The sequence below is a fragment of the Molothrus aeneus genome, chromosome Z, assembly GCF_037042795.1.
Source record: "Molothrus aeneus isolate 106 chromosome Z, BPBGC_Maene_1.0, whole genome shotgun sequence".
Taxonomy (NCBI): domain Eukaryota; kingdom Metazoa; phylum Chordata; class Aves; order Passeriformes; family Icteridae; genus Molothrus; species Molothrus aeneus.
In genome coordinates this window covers 68694090-68705162 of record NC_089680.1, presented here as the reverse complement: position 1 = coordinate 68705162, position 11073 = coordinate 68694090, and the positions used below count along the sequence as shown (strand labels likewise).

The following is an 11073-nucleotide window of genomic DNA, read 5'->3' as shown; positions in this document are numbered from 1 at the left end:
GGTTTAAGGGATTTAAGAGCAGCAAGTCACTACACAAAAATGTCATAAACTAGCAGTTTTCAAGGTTGTATTTAAGGTGCAATGTTCAAAGTATAGGCTTCAAAATATCTTTCCCTGCACATTTAATTTGGTTTCGCTTTTAAGGAGTAATTGCTTTGTTGTGATCTTTGTCTTTTACAACTGCACAGCACTTCTAAAAGAATATTGCCATAATTTGATGCAGCTATACAAGAAAAACAGTAAACTAAGTAGGCACTAAATTTCCTTTCTTCTCCTCGTCAATCCCATGTAAGACTTTTATCTCTCTGCATGCCATACACAGCACAACTAACTACTTTCCCAACTAAAGCAAGGGGTTTATAAATATTCTTACATTTTCACTGTAAATACTGGCACTGCACTAACTTCGAGGAAATCAGGTTTCATAACAAAACACCTTAAGGAAGCTCAGGGGGAGGTTTCAGGGTCAAAGGGATAAAATTCCAGTTGTCATCACTAAATATTCCCATAAAACACCCAGCTGTCAACCCTCTTGGAAAGACAATGGGTCTTTCACTCCTGTATACCTGTTGACCTTTTTTGTGAAAAAGCTCCCCAACATTGAGATAAATATACACACATATATATGTATATGTCTAAATATGCAAAATTCCTGTTTTTCAGCAGCACCTGTTACCTGAGCCAGGCATCTCCCGGACTGATGACGCAGGCAGCTGCAGAGCTCCTGTTAATCCAGGGGTTTTGTCCCAAAAATTGTGGCCAGCTAGTTAAAAATGATGCTGGGATCTTATGCTGAACATCAGAGAGATTTTCTAGAAATATACACGAGGCTATTTATTCTCAAGTTCCTGAAACTCAGACACAGAGGCACGCTGAGGAACTGCAGTGAATTCCTGTATTTTTTCCCTGAAAGCATCAGCAACTTTGAACACTTTCATGCGAGTTTTGCAGGTGGAGTGAGTTACAGCCTGCCTTCTCTCAAAAACGTCTTGGTTCTTAAAAATAAACCTGACCTGTACATATATGTTAAAGCCACATTAATGTCTCCCTGCCAGGCCCACAGCAACACATTTTATTTTAGGAGAGCATTTGAATAAACACAGAGAAACAAAATCAGATTAATTTATTTATGTGCAAGTCAGACTAGACTGACATAAACAACTTCACAGAGGACTAGCAAAGATACATAGGTAAAATTACTTACAGAAATTCATATATATAGAATAATCCATACAGAATAATCATATTCACCACATAGCCATTTCCTGGTAATCCAGATGATGTCTGCTTTAATTTTATCTGATTATCCTGTTTACTGACATCCACAGATATTGCTCAGATATACTTCTTCCTTAAAAATACTTCTGGCAGTTGCTGATGTTTTCTACTTAATAGTTTTATGAGTTTTAACAAATCCCAGTACTTGAGGTGGGAACTGGTCAGTGGGAGGATTTATAAACAGCAGAAAAATGTGTGCCTGTGGTCCCAAAGAGGCCTACCATTGAGAGATGAAATCCTGCAAATCAGTGAATGCAACTGCCTGCAAAAAAAACACAACTGAAGAATGAATTGCTTCTCCAAACTCACTGTAGAAATCAGACAGCCAAGACTGACCCTTTGGTTGTTACTGCCACTCATTTTATGGGTAAATGACCAAAATGAAGAAAGCTCTACCCCTCAATAAGGGAAAACAACTATTAGATAAATCTCCCAAAGGAGTTGTAGATTACAAAAGGGAGTCTTGAATTTTAGTGTGAGATCACGATAATTCAAAATGTAGGATTAAGAAATGTAACTGTTTTATCACAGCTGTACCAATGCCATGTAAGAGCCAAAAATTACTGTAGTTTACTTTAGTACTAACAGCCTGTAAAGTGCTGTGTACAGTATCTGTTAGGTTAACAGATGAGTTAATGAAATTCCTACAGGAACCATGTGAGAGGAATGGGAAAGGAGGACAAGAGGTTGACAAAGTAATGCCTCTCAGGGCATTAGCTGTTACTCAGAGGCTAAGATGTCCTCTGTGATTGTGGCAGAAACCTTTGGTTTTTCTGCTATCGTTTGTGGTGTTTGGCAGAAGCCAATCCCCCAGGGTCGGTGTCTCAATCTGTGTGAATTTTGGCGAATTGCAGCAGCAAAAGAGGAAATAAATGGCTTTAATGAACCAGGTCAGGCTCTTCCTGCAGGTGGTTAGCAGGGGTTTAGCTTTTATCTGGGAAATTTCCACTGTGGAGAATTCTGAGAGCTGCAGGGCCGCACGGGCCCAGTGAGGGCCGAGCCACCATCATGCACCTGAGGGCCTGAGAGCCATGGGGATGTGCCTGCAGCCCTGATGGGGACAGCCCAGAGCAGGGACAGCCCTGATGGGGACAGCCCAGGTGTGGGCACTGCTGCCCACACCCAGCCCAGCTCAGCACCAGCCAGGGCTGCTCGCTGGCCATGGCACTGCCCTGGCACTGCCTGGGCACGGTGACCACGGGCACGGTGACCACGGGCACGGTGACCACGGGCACGGTGACCACGGGCAGAGCAGCTGGCAGTGCCATCCTCCCCTCCTCCAGTGTGGCACCAGGGTCCCACGCCAAAGCAGGGCCAATGGGGACGGCACTGCATTTCTGTTTCTGCACAGTGCCAAACCAAAACTCCTCCAGTAACCACAGGCGTGCTCAACACGGCCCTTCTGGCAAGGAAATTGCATTTCTTTGAATAAAATATCCTCACATTTGAAGGGGTTTACAGTTTAAAGCACTATAGGGTCAGGCATTGCCTGCTTTGCATCTACTATTCTATTCCAATGGCTTTTTTGAATTCAGAATTTTGTGGCTCAAAAATGTCATAATAAACCCTACTTTTATCAAAATTTTCTCGGATGAGAAGCAAGTCTTCTACAGAATACACATCCTCCTTTCCTGTCCAAACAGTGAGGCTGTACCTATGTCCAGAAACAGGGAGAAAACAAACAAAACAAAGAGAAAAAGAGTATGTTAAGATAAAGCATGTAAACCAGGAAGACATTGCACTAAAACAGACTCCTAAAAATACTCAGGATTAACACATCATAACTTTAGAAATGTAATTAAATACCCCCAATTTATCTGTGATTGTTCTGCCAAACCTCAGAGGGATTTAAATAAAAAACCCCAGGTAAATATCCAGCAACAAAATTTGCCAGACTGAGCATTTAAGGTTTGATAAATTAATCAATAGTCATAAGCTGAGCCTCAAAACAGGACATATGATGCAATCCCAGATACAGGTGATTGTTGTGCTTTGTCACATCAGCAATGTCTAGAGATGCCACCTAATCCAATTCTCATTAACTGCAGCACACAACTTCTCAAAAAACACTGAAATCCCCCAAAGCATTATTCAGTTAAAGCATTATTTCCACATCCTCCACATGACATATACTTCGTTTTTCCCTTTTGTTTAATAGAACTGTATTAATTTTAGAAATGGATAAATGAACATTCAGTTGTATGGGAGCAAAACTGGCTCAGGAATTTCTGTCTGTCTTCTAATCATGCCACTGAAGAACCCCCCTGACTTTTATGAGGAGGTAAAAGAGAAAAATCCCAGTATTTCAGTTGGAATGTTTGTATCCATTGATATTTGAGACTGACAAAATTCATAAGATACATTCTTAGTGCAATAACATTTTAAAATCAATTTCCCAGGAATTTAACAATTTCTGTCTTGAGTGCTCATCATAAAAAAGAATATCAGCACTTAATTTGTTCACCCTGTTTTTCTGAATAATTAGAAATTTTTCAGAGATTCCCTTAAGTTTTTTGTCTTGGGCTTTGACCTTGGTTGGAACGGTTTTATTAAACTCTGGGTAGGCACAACAGTTGAAAAAGATGAGTAAATGGCAGTATGTGGGAAGCTGTTTTTATTCTCATTCTATTACATGTGAATAATTTTTATAATTAAATGCTTAAGGGTTGGTAAGAATGATTTTGAAAGAAAAATGTAAGTTCCTGTATGAAAACCACTGAATACATTTCAAGTGCCTCAGTAAAATTAATTAGCATGGAGGGAAACACCTGACTTCCAATTTAGAAATCATCTTTGACATTTCTCAAAAATGCTACAAAAAATATAAATAGCGAACCCAATACAAAGTCTTTGGATTGGATGAATTCCCAATTGCAACATCAAACTATTTAGTCTATTTAACTATATTCATCTCAGGAAATGTTTGCAGCACAGCCGGGTTCCACAGCTATGCACCATTTAAAAGTCCTCATAGTAGGTAATGAAAAATAAGCTTCTGGAATTTAACTACTTTAGAGAAATTAATAGTGACCACTTCTGTCTGAGGACTCAAACGCTTGGAGGCCTGTGGGAAATGAAGCGCTGGGAGAAGAAGAATTTCCACATTTCCAATGCCTCTGGGCTGAGTGTGACACAGGGCTGGTCGGGACGGGCCAGGGCCCAGGGGCTGAGGGATGCAGAGGGAGCAGCACTGACCTGGGGCACTGCTGCAGCAGCCACTGCAGCTGCGGGAGGGAGCCGGGCACCAGCGCAGCCCTGACCGCGAACGTCACCGGCTGGGACAGCGCGCGGCACAGCCGCCACATCTCCTGCACCACGGGCCACTCGTAGCCTGGGGACACACAGCACACTCACAGAGCTCACTCTGAGCCCCTGCGGACACTCAGAGCTCTCTGATCCTGGGGACAGACGCAGTCCCGCGCCCCTGGGGTCCCCTGGACACACAAAACCTGCACATCCAGCGTTCCTCAAAACCACACAGCACCACCCCGAAACTGCTGCGTGGCTCTGAGCAGCAAACGCCCCAGAGGAAAAATGCAATAAATGCACTATCAACATGGAAAATGAACTTGCTATGAAAACCTTTATTTCCCATACTTTACATACACGCTTACTTACTTTACATACAGCTCTACAGCACGTGGCATTTTTAATGTATCTTTGTCCTTTCTCTAAAAAATTCTCCTGCCACTGACTTCAATATGGCCTAGTTTAACATTGTTGGGGACCCTTTAAAAATAAAAACATTAAGAAAAAATTAGGACGAAAACTTAAGTTAATCCTAGGAATGAAGATGTACACAAATCAACACGCATGGACAAAAACATTCTGTGCCTAAAACTGCTACAATCGAGCAATCTAAAATACTAAAAGTGCCTTTGCTGGGGTTTTTATAAGGACTGGAGCTCTTTCAAATTAAATTGACTGTTCTTTTGTTTCTACAGGCTATGAAAATCCTATAACAACAGTTAATAATTTTTTCCTCCATTACTCAAATGGAATGCAGTGACTAGAAAGAGTAAAAACACAGTAAATATTAAAGAAAGTTTTCTGGGCCAAGCAGCAACTTCTAGGTGAAATCACTCAGATGAGCTAGTTTTCTTAAGTTTTATAGTAGAACTCACTTAGTATTTCCATAAACTGAAATTTGGAATGGAGATGAAGTGAAATTTGTTTTCACAGGTTACCCAGTATTTCTAATGCATTTTCCAGCAATTTTTTCCTGCACTGAAAATACCTGGGAGAAAGCACTGAACACTTTAATAACACTGCAGTGTACCATACAACAGAATACTAAATCTTGCTAATAAGTAAGAAGCAATGGGAGTAGTGTATAATCCTGACACGGTGGCCCCAGACAATACTGGAGGGGACTCTACTTCTCATGAGAATTGCAAGAGGAAGCCTGTGAAAAAGACCCTATATTAATGAAAATTGGAAAGCTAACTCCAAAAATTCAACTTTCCAAGAGAAATGAAATGTTAGGGATAAGGCTGACCCATGATTTGACTTCAGTGATCAAAAAAAGCAGAGATAAAGTTCCACATTTTCAGCTGATCTGTTTTTCCTCAGGATTCATGCCATCCGACCACCAGATCAATGCTCCCAGGATTCAGGGACAGCCCTCCCTGAAACAGAGGCTAAGGAGTTTGTCCCTCAGAAGTGCTCAGCAGGTGAGAAGGAGCTGAAGCACAAACCAGCTTATTTTAGGAACAAAAAGATGTGGTTTTCACCCATCTGTGCTGCCACTGCAGCACTGATCTGACCGCTGCACAGTGCTCTGTCCAACACCGCAGCACAGGACAGGGTCCCCAGAGTCACTGCAGTTCCCAGCCGAGGACATGGCCTGGGGCTGCTGCCAGCTGCAGCACAGGAAGCACAGGAGCCCTGCCCTTACCTTGCCCTCGGTGGCAGCCCGTGGTCCAGCCCAGGGACAGGGTGGCATCGGGGCAGGAGGAGGTGACGGCGCTCAGGAAGGCGCGGGCGTCCAGCGGCGCGCAGCTCCCGCAGGGCCCCGGCAGGATGTCCCCGTTCAGCCACACGGGTCTGTCCAGGGACTGCCCCGCCTGCCCCAGCAGCTCCAGGGAGGGTCCCACGGCGGCCAGGCTGCGCAGGACACAGGGCAGGGTCAGGATGGCAGTGTCACCCCAGTGTCACCGCAGCCTCTGCGCCGGGCAGGGCGCACCCAGCGCCCGCTGCCATCCCCTGACTGCCCCTGCAGGAGTAAAACCCCAACTCCCACCCCCTGCTCCCAGCACCTCCTGGCCTCACCCTGACCCCCTGACCTTGCCACCTCTTCATCTCAGGCCTGAGAAGGGTTTTAACAAGGGAAGCCACTGCAGTCTCTAACACTTGTGCTGCATCAGCCACAACTGCTGCAAATCCAGCCCAGAGAGTGAAAGCCATCTGTCCCCACCTTAACCACACTCAAACTGGAAAAGATTTTATCATTAGGCAGATCCAGACTCAAAGCTACCTTCAGATGCATGCAAGGTGATGCACCTGTACTAGGGGAATAAAAGGCACGACAGAGACCAATTTAAGGCAACTAAAAGAGAGAAAAGGCACCCACTTGAACATTTAATGCCTGGTTGTGGTTTGTCCCACAGCTCCTAAGTGTGGCAGCACACAGAAGCCTGCCTGTCCAGTGATCATCTGACAGATAATTATTGAATCGTTAAATATGAGCTGGCATCACTTGAGGAACCAGTGCAGACACCCTGTGAGCATTTAACACAACCCGTGCTCACATACTCCTACAGTCCTGTCCAGCCACAGGAAAAAGCATAGCTAGATTTTTCCTACCACAACTTTCAAAGCACTGAGGAAGGAAAAGAGATGGGGAACAGTGGGGAAAAGAAATGAACACCAAGAAAAAAATCTTCTTTCTGTCATAGCCCATTAATTAATGCACTGTGTAACAGTGAGGAATTTAAAATCACTATGGTCAGAGTTTTGGAATTAGGTTAGTTCAGTCCCCTGAGCTGCTTGTCTTGTTTCCTCTGTAGAGTCCCTTTGTGTATTTTGCCTTTTGTGCTGTTGGGAAGGCTGCGCAGAGGCAGGAATTCCACTCACTGAGATGAGCTCGGGCTCTGTAGGAGAAAAGCCAGTGATGGTGTTAAGGTGTGGGCTGCAGCATTCCTCACAGTCTGGGGCCAGAACAGCTGATATCCTCACATATGCAAGGGACTGTCAGGGCCAGAGGAATCCCTCCCCTTGTACTGCAAAGTGTAAGGTGAGAAAAAAGCACAAAGCAAAATGGCAACACAGGGAAAGAAAGAAAAAAAAAAAAAAAAAGAGAAGAAAAAACAAAAAATCAAATCAAAACAACAACAACAACAAAAATCCACTCCCAAAAACCACAAACCCCAGAGCACTGGTTTTGTTGCACAGCATTCAGAAAACTCAGACTTACAGCTGACTTCATGTGAAATGACTTTGGCATTTCAGAACTGGGACACTGAAGACCTTTTGCAGAATACATGAATTTCAGTAGCCAAAGCCAGCAGGAAATGTAATTATGTGGTCAATCAGGCTGATAGAGCAGAGATATAAAAAAAGTACATTTTAAAAGCACCATTGAAATAAATCTCCAAAACTTCAGCAATGGCATCCAATTAATTATTATGCAAAGGAACATCAAATTCACTATTTGACTCTATCTGCACTGTGTGATTTACTTCTAAATGTTTTTATACAATAGTTCTTTTATAATGCCATGTACTTTTAAAAGTTTTCTTGAATCACTCCACTTGGCTGTAAACTCCTTGTGGAAAAAAAATGAAAGGAAGGTAGTTTAAAATTCATTTAAACAATAATTAAAATGGAGGAGAAACTTCACCAAAACTCACAAGAAATAAGCCCAAACAAATGCCTACTGCTGCTTTTCCCCTCCTCTGCCCAGAAGGACACACACAGATCCTGTGACAATAAAAGGATTTAGCCTGCCCACATTTTTCACTTTCATGAACTTTCACATGAAAACCGTGACTGTGTAACACAGAACCACAGGCATAAATCACATTTTACAACTATCTCGTGGGGGGTTTCTGCATTTCTATGGAGTCCTTAAGCAGTGATGAAGCTCTTTGTAATTTGCTGCCGACACAGACTGAGCACAGGGACACTGAGACAAAGCAAGAGTCAGGAGCTGAAGGGCTTCATGTCTGGAGGTCACAGCTCATTTCAAACTCTTCCAAGGCAATCTCCTGGGGCTTTCAGGTGTGTTCGAGAAATGAAACAGCTAATGGCCCAAACTGTGACTGAACCTCTGAATGTTTAGTTAGTAAGGGCAGAGAAAGGAGCCTTCCAAAGAGGCACCAGCATTTCACCTGCCAGATGGGAAAGTTCTGCTCACAGCACCTAATTCACTGAGCAAAACCAAAATCACTACTTGTAGCTCAAAACTCTTTTAGAGGTTTTGTTCTTGCCATGCTTTGAGAATTATGGACTATGTTTCCACATGGATTATGCTTCTGAATGCTAAACTGCACAATAAGGAGGAGTTTGGTTGACAATGAATTGTAGAACTGTAACAGGTAAGAATGCAAACAACACAACAATCCCTTTGTTGAGATACCTCTTAAAGTCGAGCTTGATGCCTTTGTTGGTGCTGCCCATCTGTGCCAGCCACTCCTGCAGGGTGATGTCGCTGTCAGTGTCCGGGGGATGAGCCAGGATGGGGTCCCTGTCCCCTCCCCGGAGGACGACGTCCACCTCCACCATGTGCACATCGCCTGGGGGTTGAGAAATCGCAGCTCAGCTTTCGGGGCTTCAGGGCAACAACGACCCAGCAAGTCTGTCCACAGCAGCCCTGCAGCCTCACTCCAACGGGAGCTGCTCTCTGTGACACAAGAGATGCCATTCTGGGGGGCTCCCAGCCACTAAACTCTTTGCAAGCCTTCAACCAAGTGAAAATTGATGTTTGAGGGGGCATTTGGCCAAGCAACAACGTGGGGTTTTTTTCTTCACGAGAACAGATAAATGGACATCCAACATATGAATCCACTGGTGTTAAACTTCACATCTTTTCCTCTGTAAATAGGGTTCCCGAGAGAGGAAAGATGAGTGCAGGATTTAATACTGGCAGAGAATGAGCATTCCCCTTGACTCATTGCCAAAACCGACAAGGAAAATGTTAGCTCACACACACGACAGGCAAAGAGGAGTCTCAGGAGAGCTCAGGCTCTTGAAAACAGCTTTATGTAATGAATCTGGGCAGTGCTACCAGCTTTGCAGAGGGCCCTAAACACACAGTGACGGCTGAAATACAAAGAAAAGAGCTACTGATGGTATTCAGGATAAAGGATATCATATATACATTTATGCAAATATGTGTTTGGCAAATATTCACATAAATTTACACACAATTCACTGCCACCCAGGCTGGTGCACCAGGGCCCTTCTGGCTCTGCACAACCTTTCCTTGAGAGGAGAAAGGGGGGATTTGGGATTTCAGCCCAGGGAACAGGGACAGGAGCAGAGGGAACTGCCTCAGGCTCGGCCGTGGTGGGCACAGCAGGAATTTCCCCCAGGAAAGGGGGCTCAGGAACTGGAACTGCCCAGGGAGGTTTGGAGTGCCCAGCCCTGGAGGGATTTCACAGCCGTGGGGATCCTGGAGGAGAGAGGGGAAGAGGAGGAGGAGGAAGGGGAGGAGGAGGAGGAGGAGGAAGAGGCCTGTGCCGCACTCACTTCGCGCGGCCTCGGCGGCCCGGGCCCGGCTGTTGGCGGCGTGGAACCAGCGCACGGCGGCCCCGTCCCTGGCCGCGATGTGGCCGGTGCGCAGGAAGTGATCCACGGGCCACTCGCTCCAGGCGCCTGCGGGGACACGGCGGGGACACGGCGGGCAGCCCTCAGCGCGGCCCCACACAGCCCCGAGACAGCCCTGGGCCCGGCCCCGGCCCAGCCCCGGCTCTGAGACAGCCCCGGCAGCCCCGGCCCCGGCCCCAGCCCAGCCCTGACAGCGCCGGCCCGGCCCCGGCCCCGGCCCTGACAGCCCCGGCAGCCCCGGCCCCAAGCCCAGCCTTGACAGCCCCGGCCCCAGCCCAGCCCTGACAGCCCCGGCAGCCCCGGCCCCGGCCCCAGCCCAGCCCTGACAGCGCCGGCCCGGCCCCGGCCCCGGCCCTGACAGCCCCGGCAGCCCCGGCCCCAGCCCGGCCCTGACAGCCCCGGCCCGGCCCCGGCCCCAGCCCGGCCCTGACAGCCCCGGCCCCAGCCCGGCCCTGACAGCCCCGGCAGCCCCGGCCCCGGCCCAGCCCTGACAGCCCCGGCAGCCCCGGCCCCGGCCCAGCCCTGACAGCCCCGGCCCGGCCCCAGCGCTCACCCCGCGCCCCGCTCGCCATGGCCCGGCCCGGCCCGGCCCCGCCCCGCCGGGGGTTGGGTCCCGCCGCCGCGGCTCCGGGCGGGGCCGGGCCGGGACTCGGTGTAGCGTGTGTCCGAAGGATCCCGAGCAGGGCTGCTGTGCCGCTGTGTCCTTTGCAGCCTCAGCGGCAGCACAGGCCTGAGGCGGGGACAGGCAGCCGGGACACGGACACGAGGGGCTCCGAACGCTGGAGTCAGATCGGGAGGACGCGGTGCTCAGCTGGGCCAGGGCAGGCTCAGGGTGGGCACAGCAGGAATTTCCCCATGGAAAGGGGGCTCAGGAACTGCCCAGGGAGGGTTGCAGTGCCCATCCCTGCAGGTGGCACCTGGGGGTGGCACTCAGAGCTCTGGGCTGGGGACAAGGTGGGGATGGGGCACAGCTGGGACTCCATGGGCTGGGAGGGATTTTGCAATTGATTAATTCTGTGGTTCTCT

General features: G+C 47.6%; 1 protein-coding gene across 2 annotated transcripts; it reads right to left on the bottom strand.

Annotated features, from left to right (window-relative positions):
- Nucleotides 1–1106: 1106 nt before the first annotated feature.
- Nucleotides 1107–10628, bottom strand: FAM151B (family with sequence similarity 151 member B). 2 transcript variants are annotated; one of them, XM_066569321.1, is made up of 7 exons: nucleotides 10601–10628; nucleotides 9970–10095; nucleotides 8858–9014; nucleotides 6176–6384; nucleotides 4474–4609; nucleotides 2850–2932; nucleotides 1107–1540 (listed from the first exon to the last, which is right to left on the bottom strand). In XM_066569321.1, the coding sequence occupies exons 1-7, from the start codon at nucleotides 10617–10619 to the stop codon at nucleotides 1524–1526; spliced, it is 747 nt and encodes a 248-aa protein (XP_066425418.1). In that variant the 5' UTR covers nucleotides 10620–10628; the 3' UTR covers nucleotides 1107–1523. The 2 variants fall into 2 exon arrangements, with proteins under 2 accessions (XP_066425418.1, XP_066425416.1); XM_066569319.1 differs by having other exon boundaries at nucleotides 1107–2932.
- Between the last annotated feature and the right edge of the window lie 445 nt (nucleotides 10629–11073).

Coding starts and splice junctions, on each gene's coding strand:
- FAM151B (XM_066569319.1), bottom strand. Junction 9,015..9,969: donor GGCCGCCGAGGCCGCGCGAA/GTGAGTGCGGCA, acceptor CTCAACCCCCAG/GCGATGTGCACATGGTGGAG. Junction 4,610..6,175: donor GGGCTGCCACCGAGGGCAAG/GTAAGGGCAGGG, acceptor GTGTGTCCCCAG/GCTACGAGTGGCCCGTGGTG.